Raw genomic sequence first — 20,092 nt, forward strand, 5'->3', positions numbered from 1 at the left:
GTCTGGAGGAAATACCTGAAGTTTGAATAGTATGTATCTCCCTTTGGGATTCTGTTGAGTCCCCAGCAGCAGAAGCCTCCTTCCATCCTGTGTGCCTCTCATTCAGGCCACTCTGTCCAGTGGCCTGCAAGAGAGGGAGAAAAGAGTGCAAGGAGCTGCTTTCTGTGGCATTCTGGGACCTAATGTATTCAGTGCATTCCTTACATAAGTAAGATATAACAGGGATTTACTAAATTGCTCATAATTAGCCTCATTTACAGTCATCTAGCATGATGAAGGTAGTTCCATATACCAATATGGCTGCGACCTATTGTTGGCAGCATATCTGGTTTATTACTGTGCTGTCCCATGCATCTGCCCTCTCTTCTGTCTTGGAAGGTACCGCTACACTGCAGCTGAGGTGTGATTTGCAGGTCTTGTGACATACCCATTATAGTAGTGTTGGCCAGGGGAACGTGCCCCCTCTGAGGCACAACAGGCCACACGCTTCCCACGTCCAGAAGCCACCTGGTTCTCAATGGGCAGGGGTCTTTACAGGCCCAGTTCCCTTTAACAGCTGCAGGAGAACAGTATATGGGTCCACACCCTGGGTAGGGCTGGGCCACAGCTTGAATGGGCAATCAGATTGTAAGCCCCGAGCCCTAGTTCGAGGCAGAACAGAATCCAATTAGTCAGGCTCAGCCCTTGCAGCAGGGTGGGGCAACCAGCCAGTGTAGAAGCCCAGGTCCTGAGGCAGAGCATCAGTCTCCCGAAGGCTCAGCTCTCTGTAGGAAGGTGGAGTAAACAATCAACAGTGGCCCTGGGGTAGGGTGGGGCAACAATCAGTGTAAGGCTCAGCTCAGTGCAGCAAGGCTGAGCAGCCAACCCTATATAGGCCTTGGCCCTGGGGCAGGGTGGGGCAGCAGTCAAGCAGCCAGCAATATATAAGTGGCTTGTACCAGTATCCAGGCCCTGGCTCTGGGGCAGGGTGTGGCAATTGCCTAAGGAAAGCTTAGCTCCCTTTTAACATTGGCCAGCAGTCAAACAACACGCCTGATGAAGCGGGTCTGTGCCCACGAAAGTTTGTGCTCCGAAATGTGTTAGTCTATAAGGTGCCACAGTACTTCTTGTTGTTTTTGCAGATACAGACTAACACAGCCACCTCTCTGATGCCAGTCAAACTATGGTAGCAGTGTGCACTTGCGTAGGGCAGAGTAGCAGGCATACCCCTGAGTCAGTGTGGGCAGGGAGAGACAAAGGGCTACCTCTCCAGAGGGAGGGGGAGCGCAGGCCCACACACTCCACTGTGCCCCAGCCCAGGGCCCTAACAACGGCTCGCACCAGCACTGGTCAGTGGGGATCCAGGCTGAAACACACCAACATAGGCTCTGGTGGAGTGTTCCCTGGGCTGCTTCCTACCTCTGCCTCCCTTGGTGCAGGGTCCCACTCCCGGTTCGGACAGCTCTACGTTCCCCAGGTAAGTAGCTGCCAGCAGGTCAGGAAGCTCAGCCGTGTCCACATCATCAGGGCAGTGGACTGGTGGCAGGACTGTAGGCTCAAGCCAGTCCTGGGGCCCCAGGTAGCTGGCAGGCTCAGGCAGGACTGGGCTGCCTGGGTAGCTGGCAACAGGCAGGTTCACAGGCTCAGGAAAGTCTGGGATGTCCAGGTACCTGGCACCAAGTAGGTTCACAGGCTCCAGCAAATCAGGTCATTCCCTGTAGTAAGTCCGCAGCAGGGCAGAGTGCCCAGATAGGTCTGGGACCTCTGGGTCGCGGGCAAGCAGGAAGTTCGAACATTCCTCTGAGATCCTGTCGGGGCAGCTGGTGGGCCTGTCTGACCAGTGAGTTGTCCAGGTGTAGGGCCTTCAGCTCGTGCTCCCTAGAGCCAGGCCAGGGCCTCCCAGCCTGGCTTAGGGGCTGCCCTTTTAATGAGCCCTGAACCCCCTCCACGCACTTCCTGCCTCCCCTGTCAATTTTGGGGTGCGGGGGCAGAGGTCTGCTGGGCCTGCCCACCAAGGAAGCTTCCCCTGACTCAGGGGCAGGGGAGGGGCACACTAGCTCACTACACTTGTGCTAGTTTCAAATTAAAATTGAAGTGAGGTCACACTGGCACATGCTCAGCATGGGCTGTAAATGTAAGTTATAGAACAACTGGGGTCTGGCAGGCTTGTGCATTCCATGCTGAAGCCCACTCTGGTACATTTGCAGCTCTCTTTTTAGCAGGCTAGCTAGGTTAAAGCTAAGATGTGTAGAGCTACACGAGCTTCAATTCACATCCCTGGCTGGGGTGAGATGTATTCTGGGAGCTTTGGAAAAGCTTTGCTGAGGCCACATGGGCTTGTACAGATGTAAATGAAATACAGAGAAGCAAAACATCCTCTGAAATGCCTCGATTTTATTCTTTTCCAAGGTGAGATGTAAGAAAGTCAAATAAATTTAACTGTGAGGGCCACATTCTTGCAAACTTGCCATTAGCTGGTGCATCCACGCTCACATGAGTGCAGAGAGTGGGTTACTGAATGGCATTTTGCTTTTTTTCTTTTTACAGACTGCATCCACTGTTAGATGTTTCACATGCAGCCCTCAGCTGCACCTTTTTGAAAATGAAGCCATGAGTAAGACAATCCATAGGAAAACAGGAACGTGGACATTTTGTGGATGAGGAACATTTTTAAGACAAAAACTATTTTAAATCTATATTATCTTTGCATTCTGATGTCATCATTGTTCGAGTTTACATTTCATCAGAAATCTCTTATGACAAAATTATGCATGTGGATATGGCTTTATACATAAATGTACCAAATTTATCCAGAATCTCTTATGTTGTGAAGTCCATATAGGGGTTCAGGTGATGCAAAGTGACTGCGATCTCTTCTGTACGAGGGATCCTTCATGTGGCCAAAGCCTCCCTGCAAATGCATGATTTACAATCATATATGTAGAGTTGCAATGGTTCAGACATAACCTTACTCTGGCTCAGATGAGAAAAGTCCCTCAGCACAGATCCACTGATGGACAACATGAGAGTGCTGTTTACCAATGTTAGCACAGTCCCTTGTATGAAGCAGGCAAGGCTGATGCGTGATAGTGGAATATGTTGTTTGCTGTAGCTAGCAATGAAATTGAACTGCTTTCTTAACTACTGAAGTGTAAAGATAATTAGTGAAAGACAGGTTAGGATAACCGCTGTTCTCCCTAATTAGGGCAGAGATTAGCAGCTATTCTACCTAATGACAGTAAAATTGTTATCCTGCGTGTGAAGGGGAAAATGTAAACCTACTGCAACCTATCCATATCTCAAAATTACAGGCAGTACAGGTGGTGACACTTATTAGTAATGATGTCTGACATTAGCTGTGTCTACACGTGCACGCTACTTCGAAGTAGCGGCACTAACTTCGAAATAGCGCCCGTCACGGCTGCACACGTCAGGCGCTATTTCGAAGTTAACTTCGACGTTAGGCGGCGAGACATCGAAGTCGCTAACCTCATGAGGGGATCGGAATAGCGCCCTACTTCGACGTTGAACGTCGAAGTAGGGACCGTGTAGACGATCCGCGTCCCGCAACGTCGAAATTGCCGGGTCCTCCATGGCGGCCATCAGCTGGGGCGTTGAGAGATGCTCTCTCTCCAGCCCCTGCGGGGCTCTATGGTCACCGTGGGCAGCAGCCCTTAGCCCAGGGCTTCTGGCTGCTGCTGCGGCAGCTGGGGATCCATGCTGCAGGCACAGGGTCTGCAACCAGTTGTAGGCTCTGTGTATCTTGCGTTGTTTAGTGCAACTGTGTCTGGGAGGGGCCCTTTAAGGGAGCGGTTTGCTGTTGAGTCCGCCCTGTGACCCTGTCTGCAGCTGTGCCTGGCACCCTTATTTCGATGTGTACTACTTTGGCATGTAGACGTTCCCTCGCAGCGCCTATTTCGATGTGGTGCCGCGCAACGTCGAAGTTGAACATCGACGTTGCCAGCCCTGGAGGACGTGTAGACGTTACTCATCGAAATAGCCTATTTCGATGTTGGCTTCACGTGTAGACGTAGCCATTTTCTGTTAAAAGACCCTGTTTTCAGTTGCTAATAACCTTGCCAGATTTTAACCAGGAGGGCTGAAATGTTTCATGCCAGTTGTTTTCCCAACACTAGATTTTTTTAATCTGCTTCTGAAAACAAGATTATGGAAGAATACATTGTTCTGTCCACTTTAAAAAAAAGAATCCTTACAATCCTTTGATTATGAAATTCCCATGTACCCTTGCTTTGGAGTAGGGACTCGAAATTCAGCAGAGGAGTCATCCTGGGGACAAGGGTATATGTTTTGCTGTCCCTGTGAAAATTCACCCAGATGCCACATTATGGCCATGTCTATACTAGCCCCAAACTTCGAAATGGTCACGCAAATGGCCATTTCGGAGTTTACTAATGAAGCGCTGAAATGCATATTCAGCGCTTCATTAGCATGCGGGCAGCCGCGGCGCTTCAAAATTGATGCGGCTTGCCGCTGCGTGGCTCGTCCCGAGGGGGCTCCTTTTCAAAAGGACCCCGCCTACTTCGAAGTTCCCTTAGAAGTAGGCGGGGTCCTTTCGAAAAGGAGCCCCCTTGGAACGAGCCGCATCAATTTCGAAGCGCCGCGGCCGCCCGCATGCTAATGAAGCACTGAATATGCATTTCAGCGCTTCATTAGTAAACTTCGAAATGGCCATTTGCATGGCCATTTCGAAGTTTGGGGCTAGTGTAGACATAGCCTATGAGTTATGAGGCACTGGTAAGTCACATTCCATTTTCACATTCTGTCCTTTCCCTTCCTACAGTCCCTTTTCTCATTTGCACAGGACTGCCAGAGGAAGGGGCCCAGGGTGTCCCTGGGCCCAGTGTTTCAAAGGGGTCCGGAGCTCCACCTGCCTCAGCTGCTACTTTGGCAGTGGTGGCTGCCAGAGCACCAGGCCCCTCTGCCGCAGCACTGCTCCAGCTACCCACAGCTTGTCAGGGGATGGGATGTGGCAGTGCCCAGATATGGGCAGCCATGAGGTCTGGCTACCTTTAGCCCCCGCCCCTTCCATTCTTGGCTCCACCACTTCCAGGTCTGGACCGGGCCTCCCCTTCCACATTCCCCCAGGGTCTGCGGTGCCTGTTGGCACCACTGCATTTGCTACATATCCTTCCAACTTCAAAATAAGTAGGGCAGTAAAAATGAGGGAGAAAAGGGTCAGGTGTCCAGTGGAAAAAGTAGCAGTAGATTACACCATACTGCAAAAGGGGGGTGAATTAAGATTGTGTAGGAAATCTTAATTTGGGCATTTCCTAATTTTTGACTGCTTGTCTGTGCAACAGTAGTGATATTCTTTCTAGCATAGTAATTTTGGGTGTAATATGTGTAAGATAAAACTAAGGTAGCACAGTTATATACTCAAGTCAGAAGATGGTACATTAAAGTTGAAATTTGCCTTTCTTCTGTGTATTCATTATATCAGCAGTTCTCAAATTGTGGGTCTGGACCTCAAAGTGGATCATGACCCCTATTTAATGGGGTCACCAGGGCTGGCTTAGACTTACTGGGGCCCAGGGCCAAAGCAGACACAGAGTAGCCCCGTCTGCTGTGCTTCTGGGTGGCTGTTTTGCTGAGAGAGCAGCCGGACAGTCCGGCCTCTCTGTCGACAGAGCGAGTTGCTCTCTCAATCCAGTTTGCAATCTGGCCGCAATCTGTCAATAGAAGTTCTGTCGCAAGGTATCATCCGACAGTAACTTCTATCAACAGACTGTTCTCGTGTAGACAGAGTCTACATGTAGAAAGATTTCTCTTTTTGAGAAATATGTGTGAGCCGATGCCCAGGTGCCAGCTAAAGGTCCGGTGGGGCAAAGGGGGTGATGCCACACCAGCAGCTATGCTAAGCAGCCAGGGCAGGCTGGGTTCTTTGGTTTGTGTTTAGTTTGGGTACAGCAGCAAGAGGAAAATTACACTTAGAGAGGCTTTAACAGTTACTTTTTATTTATACAAAGATAGAAACAATTTAACTAAGACAAATGATTAAAGTACAAGTTAGTACTCATGGTTCTTAAAGGGGAAACAACACAATTTAACTTAAGAAGAGTTTTAGACAAACTAGCTAGCTTAAAGTAATACAATTAATGTGTACACAAGAAAGGCCTGTTGCAGGTGTGATTTTTACCCCTGCCTCTTAGACCTGGTGGAATCAGAGTCTTTCCCTCAATTCCTATAGGAAAGAAGTGCAATACAGGTGTAATTCTTACCCCTGCCTCCTAGATCCAGTGTGACCCAGATTCTCTCAATCCCTCGGGAAGAAGTAGGTATGAACCAGGCGTCCTCAGTCTCGGGAGTTAATTCCAGACCTGGCCAGCAGGTGTAGGTGATTGAAACTCAAATGGGGGGGTTGGTTTGCCAAGGCCCTTTATACTGCTTTTGTCACGTACGCTTCTTCCTGGTCTTAAGTGGCCAATTGGGAGGAATGTTTGAACCCCAGGTTTCCCAGGGAAGATGCAAGGTTCAATTTGCACCTGTGAATTGTGGACAATTGGGCACCTTTGGAGGTGATGGGCGGGGGTTCCCCAATCTTCCTGGGGAAATGATCAAAGCTGAGTAAGTGATCAAGGCGTGTCAATTACTGAGATCAGCCAGAAGGGCAGCCATTAGCTAGCCCATTCACTGTCTGGTTTTTGTGTATAGTAGAGAGGCTGGGCAAGACAGCACACCTGTGTCTAGAGAATGTGACCTATGAAAAAAGGTTGAAAGAATTGGGCTTATTTAGTTTGGAAAAGAGAAGATTGAGGGGAGACATGATAGCGGTTTTCAGGTATCTAAAAGGGAATCATAAGGAGGAAGGAGAAAACTTGTTCTTCTTGGCCTCTGAGGATAGAACAAGAGGCAACGGGCTTAAACTGCAGCAAGGGAGTCTTAGGTGGGACATTAGGAAAAAGATCCTAACTGTCAGGGCGGTCAAACAGTGGAATAAATTGCCAAGGGAGGTTGTGGAATCTCCATCACTGGAGACATTTAAGAACAGGTTAGATAGATGTCTGTCAGGGGTGGTTTAGATAGTACTTGGTCCTGCCATTGGGGCAGGGGGCTGGACTCGATGGCCTCTCGGGGTCCCTTCCAGTCCTACTCCGCGTCTACATGTGCTGGCTACTTCGAAGTAGCCACACCAACTTCGAAATAGCGCCTGCCACATCTACACGTGGCAAGCGCTATTTCGAAGTTGACATCGACGTAAGGCGGCGAGACGTCGAAGTCGCTATCCTCATGAGGAGATGGGAATAGTGCCCTACTTCAACGTTGAATGTCGAAGTAGGGCACTTGTAGCCAATCCGCGTCCCGCAACATTGAAATAGCGGGGTCCACCGTGGCGGCCATCAGCTGAGGGGTTGAGAGACACTCTCTCCAGCCCCTGAGCTCTATGGTCGCTGCATGCAGCGGCCCCTTAAAGCTCCCCGCCCCCTGCCTTCCTGTGCAGGAATCTGAGAGAGCGTGCAGGCAGCAGCTGTAACACGCGGCCAGCCTGCACGCCTCCCTGCAGCCCAGAGACACCCCTCCCCCCCCCGCTGTGATGGCCCCCTGCCAGCCCCCCAAGCACCTCCAGGGCACCCCCCCCAAGGGGAGCCAGGGCTCCCAGCCAGCCAGCCAGCCAGGGAAGAGGCAGCGAGGCCCCTCCTGGACGGAGGCCAAGATCCGGGACCTGCTGGGGCTCTGGAGCGAGGAGGAGGTGCTCCAGGTAATGGGGAACAAGAGGCGGAACGCGGATGCGTTTGCTCGGCTGGCCGAGGGCCTAGCTGCCCGGGGTCACCCTGCCCACACTCCTGACCACGTCGGGAGTAAGGTCAAGGAGCTGCGGCAGGGTTACGCCCGGGCCCGGGATGCGGCCAGCTGATCTGGGGCTGCCCCTGTCACTTGCCCCTTTTACAGGGAGCTCAGGGAAATCCTGGGCCCCCGTCACACCTCCTTCCCGCCGGCCACTCTTGACACCTCGGCTGACGAGCCCCAGCAGGCCCCGGAGGCGGAGTCCGCCCCCCGAGGCAAGCCCCGCACCCCAGGGGCCCCCCCAGGAGCCCACCCCTGGGATGCCAGAGGAGGAGGAGGGGGAATCCTCCTCCAGCGACGGGGGGCTGCGGATCATCGTGGCTTCCCGGAGCTCCAGCAGGGCGTCCGCCCAGAGGGTGTCCCCCGACCATGGGAGCGGACCGTCAGGTATGTACCCCCCTGGTGCACACCCCCGGGGTTGAGGGGCGGGGACAACAGACATGACCAGGGTCCTCCACATGCCCAGATGACCATGGCCCCAAGGACAGCAGTGGCATGTCCCTCAGAAGAGTGCATCAGCCCCTGCGCCCCCAGCACGACAGTGCCATGCCCCATCCCTGGGGATGGGGGGAGCGGAACCTAGGGTCCCCCGGGGGGAGGGGGTGGGACACCCATCAGCAGCAGCTGCATCTCCCAGGGACGGGGATGGGGAACCAGCAGCAGAGGGGTGGGGGGACAAGGGCCACGGCTCGGGGCCCACACTAACGGCTGTCTCCACTCTTCTTCCCCCCGTGTTCCGCAGCTGCACCATTGGAGGGCCTGGAGAGTGCTGACGAGGTGTCAGCGGTCCCGGAGAGCCCACTGGGGCCATCACTGCAGGCCAGCCCCTCGGCGGAGCACCGACCAGCCCCAGGGCGGGGACGACGGTGGACCCAGCACCACCACCGGACGGCAACGGACCCCCAGCTGCTGGCGATCCTCCAGCGGCAGCTGGAGGTCTCGGAGCAGCGCCTGCGGGTGGACGAGCGGCACCTCCATCTGCAGGAGCAGGCGCTGGCCTGGCACCAGGAGGCATAGGGGGTCTTTATGCGCACGTTTGAGCGCATCGCGGACTACCTGGCCCCCCATGCCATGCCGGCCGCCGCTCTGCCCACCCTGCCTGCTCCACCCGCTGCTCTACCTGCCGTCCCACTGCCGTCCACCACTGAGGGGCCTTCCGCCGAGGGGGACCTGGGGCCTGCTGACACCCGCCGGCCGTATCTGCTGGTTCGCCTTGCCCCCAGCCAGCCCCGGCCAGGGCTGAGGCCGAGGCGAGGGTTGCGCCCGCCAACCCCCAGCACTGGACATTAGGGGGTGCGGGGCCCAGGATGTGGCCCCTCCCTCCCCCTTTGTACATATCCCTTTTATGTTGTATATAGTTTGTATTAGACCCCTGTTATTTTATGATACCTGACCCCCCCATGTAAATAGTTCTCCCCTTCCTTGTGTTCCACTGTTTGTTTATCATATAATATATAATATTTATATTTGTAGTAATAATATAATAAGAATTCACCATTTTGTGGTTTCACGAACAACAGGTCTATTTTTATTTGCAAGAAAAGTGTGGGGGGTGTGCTCTTGGGTGCTCTGTGGTGTGAGCATAGGGGCAGGGAGTGTTGTGGAGGATGGGGGGGTGCAGTGGGGGGCCTGCCAGCGTTCACCCCGCGGCCTGGTCGAAATGGGCCTGCAGGACCTCCCGGACCCAGACCCGGACCCGGATCCCCTCGGGGTCCACCTGGCGACTGGGGGCAGCGGGTGGCTGCACGTCAGCCCTGCAAGCCTCCACAGCCCAGCCCTGAAAGAATGCCTCCCCCTTGTTCTCCACCAGGTTGTGGAGGGCGCTGCACGCGCCCACGATCTGGGGGATGTTGGTGGGGCCCGCATCAAGGTGGGTGAGGAGACACCTCCAGCACCCTTTGAGGCGGCCAAATGTGCACTCAACCACCTGGCACGCGTGGTTGAGGCACGTGTTGAAGTGTTCCTGGCTGGCTGTGAGATGGCCCATGTAAGGGTGCATGAGCCAGAGCCGGAGGGGGTACGCCGCGTCTGCGACGACGCAGAGGGGCATCATGGTGTCCCCCACAGGGATCTCCCACTGGAGGATATAGGTCCCTGCCTCCAGCCGGCGGCACAGGCCCGAATTCTGGAATACCCGGGCGTCATGGGTGCTGCCAGGCCACCCAACATAAATGTCCAGGAAGCGGCCCCGGCTGTCCACCAAGGCCTGGAGGACCACCAAATGGTAGCCCTTCGTGTTCAGGAAGCTTCCTCCACTGTGCTCCGGAGCTCGGATGGGGATATGGGTCCCATCCAGAGCCCCGAAGCAATTTGGGAAGCCCAGGGTGGCAAACCCCGTAATGGTGGCATCCGGGTCCCCAAGCCGCACGAGCCTGTGGAGGAGCAGGGCGTTGATGGCAGGGACAACCTTCAGGGGAAGGACATGGGAGAGCACCAATGAGGGATGTGCAGGGTGTGTCTGGCCCTCCCCTCCCAGTGCTCCCCTCCCCTCCCCCCCCAGGGCTCCCCTCCCCTCCCCTCCCAGGGCTGCCTCCCCCTCCCCGTGGGTCCTCTTACCTCCATGAGGACTGCCCCGACGGTGGCCTTGCCAACGCCAAACTGCTGCTCCATGGATCGGTAGTTGTCTGGAGTGGCCAGCTTCCAGACAGTGATGCCGACCCGTTTCTCCATGCTGAGGGCATGCCACATGGCGGTGTCCTGGTGCCTCAGTGCGGGGGTGAGCCACTGGCAGAGCTCCAGAAATGTCTGCTGGCTCATATGAAAGTTCTGGAGCCAGCGGTCATCGTCCCACTCGCCGAACACCAGCCGCTCCCACCAGTCGGTGCTCGTGGGGTAGCTCCACAGCCGGCGGCGTGTGCGGCTGGGGGGGCAGGGGCAGCAGGGTCTGGGGTTGCTTCCTCCTCCCCTGGGGGCAGCTCCTCTTCCACAAATAAAAGGTGATCAGCTGCCTCCTGCATGGCATTGAGCAGGGCGAGCACTGCTCCTGCAGGGGTGGCTGGGTGGACCTCGGGCTGCTGCTGCTGGGGGTCCATAACTGCTTCGCCGAGGTGTGCGTGCCTATGGCTCTGCAAACCGCATGCTGTGCAGGCTGCATATGTCTGGGAGGGGCCCTTTAAGGGAGCGGCTAGCTGTTGCCCCGGAAGTGCTAGTCCGCCCTGTGACCCTGTCTGCAGCTGTTCCTGGCACCCTTATTTTGATGTGTGCCGCTTTGGCATGTAGACGCTCCCCTGCAGCGCCTACTTCGATGTGGTGCTGCCCAACAGCCCTGGAGGACGTGTAGCCACTATTCATCGAAATAGCTTATTTCAATGTCGCTACATCGAAATAAGCTATTTCGATGTAGCATACACGTGTAGACGTAGCCCTAGTGTTCTATGATTCTATGTGAATATAGAACATATATGTAAAATTTGAATTATAGTTGGAGAGCTAGCTACAGCTATATTAAAGAGATAAAAAACCCTCAGGCAGAGACCAGGACTGTAAAATGTTAATCTGATATTCAAGAAACATATGAGCATCAGAAAATGGGGGGCTAGCATAGAAACACTTTGGCAGCTTTAAATACAGCCCTCCCTAGCCCTCCAGCTATAATTAATTTTATGCCATATATTTTCAACTCCCATGAAGAAAATCTTTTATGAGGTGAAATTTACAACAAGGGCTAGGTGGACGGCACGTTCTGTAGTTACAGCATTGAGGCTGGCATGGTCAATTGCTGTGCTGATTCAAATCCTCCTGAGCCAAACATGCATGCACTTACTTACTCTGTCTAATCTTTTATGGGCAAATAAATTACAAAGAGAATGAAGGACACTTAATTTACTGAAAATTGTTTCTAGAATATTTTCCTCTGGACACCATTTCTATTGCTAGTATGTTTGTTTTTCTCATTGCATTTTTAATTTATATTTCAGATAGTATTTTGTATTAAGAGTTTCTACTAGAGAATAGTTTTGTTCCTTTGCAAGTAGTGCTGTCATTTTATTTGCAGATCCCAGTGGAATTTTGGCTTGATATTGTAGCTTTTACAATAATTTGAAACAATTTCAACAATAGTTGTAAAAGACTCTGGGGTACCCAGTTTCATTGTCTAATTTCTAAATGGCTTAAATGGTATAAAATAAATTATATGTAACTGGAATTAAAATGAGCAACCCTTATATTTTCCCTTGGAGAAATTACTTTAATTTAAAAAGAAAGAGATGTTGCTTTTTTGTGTAACATTTTAGGCCAAGATGAAACTTTTATTTAAACTGACAAAGGATAGGACTTACAAATCACCAGTAGCTCAGGGGTAAGATCAGAACCACATTCACAAAACTTTAGTCAATGGTGAGAATGTGTGTGCTGTACCAAAATACCTATTCATTTAAAAATAGTAATTGTATATAAGGGTATTTTTAGTAAAACATTAGTGTACAGTGAGGACACACAATAGCTGTGGCTTCAATTTATCAAGTTTGTCTGGGCGACCACAGATTGGAATACAAATGGATTTTCTTCTAGAATATAAACTTGCTTGTATGTGTACAGGCTGAACGTCTCTAATCCAGCAGCCTCAGGACCTGACTAGTGCCAAACCACAAAAGGTCTTTATTGACTAGCAGCATTACCAACATTTCTACTGGTTATTGGGCTCTTAGAAGACATTTAGGGGTAAGTTACAATTAAATCACAGGACAGAACACTGAGAGCCAGGACTGGCAGCTGCAAACAAACATTATGGAGCCCTGGGAAACTTGGCCACACCCAAGTGGACATCTGGCTAACTAAAATCTTGCTGGACCATGGATGTTGCTGGGCCAGAATGTGCTGAACTTGAGAGGTTCAGCCTGTACAAAAAACAAAAGTGGTGGGCAAAACTGACAACTGGTATCTTTGAATAGCACGTAGGCACCATTGTCAGATCATTAACGTAAGGAACTGCAGAGGCAGCTGTTGATTTCATGTTTTCGTTTTAAGCTGCATTTTCATTTCTGGCTGTACTTCTGGAATATTGATTCTTCTGCTTTCACATTTGTGTAGATTCATTTTCCCATGGCTGTGGGCCTGGCTGTTGAAAGATAGGGCAGGAAGTTGAGCTTTCCCAATGGAACTTTTGGCATAAATCAACTCTTACTGGTGTTTCAAATTTACTCTTTCTTCTGGCAATAGACTCAGTGGCCTATTTGCTACTGTTGTAGTCAGTAGATACAGGAGGAATGCATTTGTGAGACTTTGCTAGCCTTTCTCATGATTCACATCAAGTGCTCATGTGTGTCCTGATGGTATGAATGCTCCTGCCCAGCTTCCTTGGTGTAAAATATGTACCTCATGACATCCCTCACAGGAAACAGACTGGTCATAGTTGTATATTGCATCAAGGATTTTTTCTTAGATTGTCTCATACTCTTCTGCATATTCTGTTGCTTGTTATGAAGTGTTCCTTTTCTACATTCTAATTGCGTGTTTTAAGGTTCACATGTCTCTGAAGGGCTAAGAGCTGTGGTTATCACTTCTGTATTTTGAGATTGATGTGGTTTGGCTTTTGCTGCCTTGCTTGTGGCTTTTTATTTCTTTCAGTTTGCCATTTAGGACATTCATTTAACTTTTGTGGGCATTCTGTTTAATGGACAGCTCTATAGTAAAGTCCTCCATTCACCTGCAGAGCAATTCATAGACTTTCTAGCGAGAATCTCAGCAAAGGTTTCAGTAAGTACCAGTTCTGATCATTGTGTTTTTTGTTGGGTTTTTGAAGTGGACTAAGAACTGACTGAGATCACTAACTCATTTGACCTAGGCCACAGAAAATACATCAAATAATACAATAAATTCTTTCATATCCGGTAGCCCCAGGACCAGGAGATTGCTGGACATTAAAATACTCTGGATAATAGAGAGGTATGCCTGGTAATGCACAACACTAAAAAAAAAACAAGATTAGAGGATAAGAAACAAAAATGTATGCAGAGTACTTTATTTACCAACACCAGTAGTACTGTGCACTGTAAACTTATACTGTATGGCTGTGTCTACACTAGCCCAAAACTTCAAAATGTTCATGCAACAGCAGATAGGAATAAGGGGATTTTGAACTTGGTGGGTTCCTTTTGAAAAGGAGCCCCGTCTGGACAAGCGGCGCGGCTGCAAGCCGCATCAATTTTGAAGTGCTGGGGCTGCCGGCATTCTAATATGGCACTGAATATGTATTTCAGTGCTTCATTAGTGAACTTCGAAATGGCCATTTGCATGTAGACACAGCCTATTTGCTGTATTTATTTGTGTTTTCTTTCCACTGAAAAACGTAACTCAAATTTACTTATGGCTGAAATGCTGGTTATTTGAGAGTTCCAGATGATAGAAGCCCAGATATGGAAGAGTTTACTGTAGGACCGTTATAGCACTACTGACTTTGGATACATTTGAAACAGAGATCTGTTTTTTTTTTTAAAGCTCTGTATCCCATTTCCAGTGGACAGTCCCCACAAGAGGCACATGCACCATCTTCAAGGGCTACATCAACCCTGCAGCTGGGAAAGAGCTTCCTAGCAGGGGTAGACAGATTCGGCCTAGTAAGGCTTAAGATAAGGTGCTAAAAATAGCAGGTTAGACTCTGAAGCTCACTCAGTGTCCTCGATGTGAGCTCAGGTAGCTGTCCAAGTCTCTGCTAAAGCTGCAGTTCCTACAATGCTATTTTTAGCATGCCAGCTTAAGCCCCACTAGCATAAATTTGTCTGGGCCAGGAGGCTCATTCCCAGCTTTAGTAAAGACATAGCCAGCCTGGATATTGTTGAAGTCTTTGTGTTTCTAGATAGTTCAGCTACATACCTCAACGGGGGCTGTGACTCCTCCAGCCCCTCAGTTCCCCAGTGGACTACGTGGACACCAACGTCAGCAGTCTCTCTCCACGACCCCTTTGGGCATTTTCAGGGTTGGTTTTCTATATCTTTCACACATTTTCCTGTTTATTTTGGGGTCTGCCACCCTTGCTGAGTATTTCACTGGGACTACTCACAGAATGCGGTACTCGATGACTGTGGCTACACTAGCCCCGGCCTTTGACAAGCGGCATGCTAATGAGCCACTTTGGCAGATGCTAATGCAGTGCTGCCATGAATATGCAGTGCCTCATTAGCATAATGGAGGCCGCGTGAGTTTCGAAAGTGTTGCTTTCAAAACACACACCACCCATGTAGCCAGGAGCCTTTTGAAATGACCCCCCTGGACTTCAAAAGCCCCTTCTTCCCAAAACCAAATAGGAGGGAAGGGGCTTTTGAAGTCCAGGGGGGTCCTTTCAGAAGCCCCTGTCTACACAAGCAGCGTGTGTTTTGAAAGCGGCACTTTCAAAATATGCACGGCTGCCATTACACTAATGAGGTGCTGCATATTCATAGCAGCGCCTCATTAGCATCTGCTGAAGTGACTCATTAGCATCCCCCTTTCAAAAGGTGTGGGCTAGTGTAGCCACGGCCAGCATGAATAAGGGTGATAAAATTAGATTTTTGTCATACAGTAGGGCGATAAATAAGTATATTTTCTATGGATTCATCTCTCCAGATTGCACAACAAATTTAAAGTCTCAGAAGGGAGTGAGGAATACATTTCTGGGCTCCAACATAAAAGGTCACATACCCTGAGTCTTTTGACTGTCAAGTCAGAGAATGAAAAGCCATGTAAATAAACCAGTGCTTTTTGCTTTGCTCCTTGGTAAGCTTCCTTACCATTTGTTGCTGTCCTCCCTGTCAGGATCTGTCACTGTGAGGGAGATGATGAAAGTCCCCTCATCACGCCGTGTCGCTGCACAGGGACCCTGCGCTTTGTTCATCAGGCCTGCCTGCACCAGTGGATCAAAAGCTCAGACACGCGCTGCTGTGAACTCTGCAAGTATGACTTTATAATGGAGACCAAGCTCAAACCTCTCCGGAAGGTACGATATTAGTGACTTAATTACATTCAAATACTGAAAAGATGAGCTGGCTGTGCAACCTGCTGACATATTAAAGATACGTCTACATTTCCCAAATGTCATTTGATTTACTGTCGCAATAAAAACAATGGAGATGATTTGCTGTTCCACAAAAGTTGGTCAGTTTACAGCAGCTGTGAATCTGGTCCAATGTGATTTACGTCCTTAGAACACACGCACTAATATCATCTTATATAATATACTCTGCTAGTTAAATTTTAATTTCTTGCCTTTGGTGTGCATAGATTATAAAACCAGAAGGAAGTCTGAGATAATCTAATCTGCTCTACTGCATATATGGCTTATATATGCAACTCCTCCATCAAGCTCATAATATATGGTTCCGATTTATGCAGATACTTGTGCAGAGATGTAAATCAAAGGTATCCTGAATAATGCTTCTAGATGTGTAAATGTTAATGGTTACATATGTACGAAAATATAGAATACTGGGCTTTTGTCAACAAAACTCTCCAAGTGTCTACTTGATTAAAGCGGTGTGTTGAGAGTTTGTCGACAAAAGTCAGCTGTTCAGCTAGCAGTGTTATCCCTGTTGCCAATCAAATAGAACGCCTTTGTTGACACTGTTTTGACAACAGCGTGTCTGTGTAAACACTTACGTCGATAGAAAGGGCTTCCACTTCCCCGGGCAGCCCTGTTTGCAGAGCTTCCAGTTAGCTGTTCTGTCAAGAGAGGACCAGGCAATCTGGCTGCTCTGTGTCAACAAAGTGGCTTGCTCTTTTGATCTGATTTTGTATGTAGACACGATCTCTTGACAGAGGTACTGCCAAGACTTCTCTGTTTTAAGTGACCTCTGTTGGCAGAGGCTGCCCTTTTAGATGTGGCTGCCATGAACAATTCAGGCTGACAATTATAAAAATAATAATCAGAAGAAAGGTTCTGGAACAGCCTCCCAATGGCAGTTGAGGGCAAAACAATTTATTTAGTTTTAAGAGAGACCTGGATAAATGTATGATTGTCACTGTATGCTGGGATTGCTTGCGATGGTCATGAGGGAGACAGTTCAGCGGTCCTGGAGTTCACTTTTGGGTTATGTCTTAAGTCCTAAAAGCCCATATTTTGAGGTTTCCTTAGACATCTGGAATAAATTGCCTAGGGAGATTGTGGAATCCCCATCTCTGGAGATATTTAAGAACAGGTTAGATAAATGTCTATCAGGGATGGTCTAGACGGTACTTGGTCCTGCCATGAGGGCAGGGGCTGGACTCGGTGACCTCTCACGGTCCCTTCCAGTCCTAGTATTTTATGATTCTGTGATCTGTAGGATTCAGAAAGAGATTTGTTTTCTCCCACCCTCACCCCAATATATTCTGTTGTGGTGTTCTTCAAATCTCCTTCTCTGAAGAATGAGGGATGGCCAGAGCTGGAGAAGGAACATAGGATGGGAGGGCGAGGGCTCTGAGATGGTACTGAGCATCTTGTTTCTCAGGAGGTTGGCTGGCTGGTTCTTGCTCACAGGCTCAGGGCCTACCTGGTCATTATATGTGGGTCAGGAATGCATTTTCCTCAATGTCATATTGGCGCTTGGGAGGGTTTTAAGTAGAATTATGCCTGAGTCAGATGGGACTGTGGGCAAAATTCTCATTTGATGCAAAGTCAAAGGCCAGATACCGACTTACACCATTTGTTTAGAACAGTGTCTTTTGGGCCTCATACACTATAAAATAAGTCTTAGATTTGTTATTTTGGACACTTATATTGAAGTAACCTTTATTTAAAAAAAATTTAATACATACTGTGAAGTGCAGTCACATTGAAAGTAAGGCCACCTGCCTAAATATGAATTTAAAAGCCTAGAGATGGTTACATTTGAATGACTAAGCCACTATGTCTAGTCTGGTTTCTTCCCACTAATATACATGTCTCCTCTTAAATACACGAGCCAATTTTGTTTCCACTGATGTTCTTCCAATCAGCATCTCCACTGCGTGTCCCATCAGTTTCCTATTTTGGAAGTCACCTTGTTTATCACATGGAGGATTACAGAGAGAGAGTTAACCTGTTTTTGTGTTGCTTATTGAATCTGTCAGGATATAGTTCCACCCCAGAGAAAACCAGTTCTCCTTTAAAATGGATGGAATCTTGGTAAAGTAGCAGTTACAGTTCATAGATACACAATCCAATATTTGAAGCGTGAAGCATAGTAAAAAAACATAAACTGAATCAACATATTACAGTAATCCATATGGAATGGATGAAAGAGTCAAATTAAAATGTGCATAACACAGAGCTATATCTTCAAATGGAGATTTTCCCCAAAGTCTCTCACTGTGATTATATTTCAAATTACTTTTCATATTTAAATCTTACTGTTTAGTTAAAGATTTTTGGTCTCTGAGGAGATATTTTCCCGTAATGTATTATCCCAACTGATTAGTCTGTAGTGTCAGCTATGACTTTCTCTCTCCTCTGGTTTTGATTTATCTTTGGAAACTTTCAAAATAACCATTTATTTATGAGTTTGAACAATTTCACAAATCATTGTCATGTAATTACTATTAACTGTCGAAAATGAATGTATCTACTTTGCTTATGCAACAATTCAGATATTTTATTTCATAATAGAAGTTACAGGATGATCTTCCTTTTCAAATGTAGGGCATATTTCTGGGTTTTCTTAAACTGAATGACAGTTTAACAAGTTAAATGCAAGTCTGTAGCTATTAGTATTCAAACATGATCGTTAGAGGTTGTGAATGTACCTCTTCCAAATAGTCAATAGCTTTGCAGCCAGCATTGGTATATACATTCTGGGCCCTCCCAGTAAAGAAAGGATGTGGATGTGCTGGAGCAAGTTCAAGGGAGGTCAATGAAAATGATTTAGGGGCTGGAGCACATGACCTATGAGGAGAGGCTGAGGGATTTGGGCTTATTTAGTTGGCAGAAAGGAAAACTGAGGGGCACTTTAATAGCAGCCTTCAACTTTCTGAAAGGGGGCTCTGAAGAGGATGGAGAGAGACTGTTCACAATGATGACAGATCGCAGAACAAGGAGCAATAGTCTGAAGTTGCAGAGGGAGAGGTGTAGGCTGGATATTAGGAAAAACTTTCACCCGGAGGGTGGTGAAACACTGGAATGTGTTACAAGAGAGGTGGTGGAATCTCCATCCCTAGGGGTTTTCAAGTCTCAGCTTGACATGATCCTGGCAGGGATGATTTAGTTGGGGTTGATCCTGCTTTGGGCAGGGGTTGGACTAGATGACATACTGAGATCCCTTCTAGCCCTAGAATTCTATGCTTTTATGATTCTACATTGATATTTTATATCAAATCAAGCCTTACTACTAGACAGTTCTCCTTTGGTTCCTGATTTTCCTATATCAGTGAATTCTGTGGCTGTGTCTACACTAGCATTCCTCTTTTGAAAGAGTCATGCAAATAAGGGAAATAAAAAATGCAGATGAGGTGCAGATTTATGTATCTGACACCTCATTTGCATATCTTCTTTCAAAAGAAGAAAAGCAGTGTAGATGCAGCTGTTTCGAAAGTAATCCCCATCTTCGACAGAACCCTTCTTCCTAAAAAATTAGGGAGAAGGGTTCTTTCGAAGATGGGGATTACTTTCAAAAGAGCTGTGTCTGCACTGCTTTTCTTCTTTTGAAAGAGGACTAGGCAAATGAGGTGCCAGATATGTAAATCTGCATCTCATTTGGATTTTTAATTTCTCTCATTTGCATGCCTCTTTCGAAAGAAGAATGCTAGTCTAGAGGTAGCCCACATGGGACTGTCTTAGCCCACTGATGCCCACACTGGGACAGAAGGCAGGTAAGGTCTCTCTGCACATAACATCAACCCATAATGCAAATAATAAAATATGTAGAAGAAATATTCAAGCCTCTCAAAAACAGGATTTTAAAGTCATTGCTGTTCTCCAAGGGCACCAACAGGGTAGATTACTGATTCATTGGCTGAGGCAGGTTAGTGTACAATTAAGTTAATCAACAAGAGATTCATTCATGATTGGGTCAAAAGCAGATACAGGTTGAACGTCTCTCATCCCGCACCCTTGGAACCTGACTGGTGCCGGACAACAGAATTTGCCAGATGATGGGAGGTCAGTATTTTCTAGCACATTACCAACACTTCCACTGCTTAGAAGACATTTAGGAGTAAATTACAGCTAAATAACAGCCCAGAACACTGAGAACTAGGACTGGCGGTTGTAAACAAACTTTACGGGATCATGGAAAATTGAGTCATGGCCATGATAAGTGGTCATCCAGCTAACTAAAATCATGCTGAATGGCAGAGTTTGCCAGACGAGAGGATTCTGGATTAGAGAAGTTTAACCTGTATTCAGTTTCAATGTAGTAAGTAACAAATTATTACCCTTTGTATGCAG

The 20,092-nt window shown here is 48.3% G+C and overlaps 1 protein-coding gene across 7 annotated transcripts in view; it reads left to right on the top strand.

Moving 5' to 3' along the window:
* Positions 1 to 20,092, top strand: part of MARCHF1 (membrane associated ring-CH-type finger 1) — a 553,572-nt gene that overhangs the window by 492,092 nt on the left and 41,388 nt on the right. For all 7 annotated transcript variants that reach the window (XM_074993075.1, XM_074993077.1, XM_074993076.1 and 4 more), the window contains one exon: positions 15,511 to 15,691. In XM_074993075.1, coding sequence (XP_074849176.1) covers positions 15,511 to 15,691 — 181 coding nt within the window. The remainder of the gene's footprint in view (positions 1 to 15,510; positions 15,692 to 20,092) is intronic.

The sequence above is a fragment of the Carettochelys insculpta genome, chromosome 4 (genome assembly GCF_033958435.1).
Source record: "Carettochelys insculpta isolate YL-2023 chromosome 4, ASM3395843v1, whole genome shotgun sequence".
NCBI classification, from domain to species: domain Eukaryota; kingdom Metazoa; phylum Chordata; order Testudines; family Carettochelyidae; genus Carettochelys; species Carettochelys insculpta.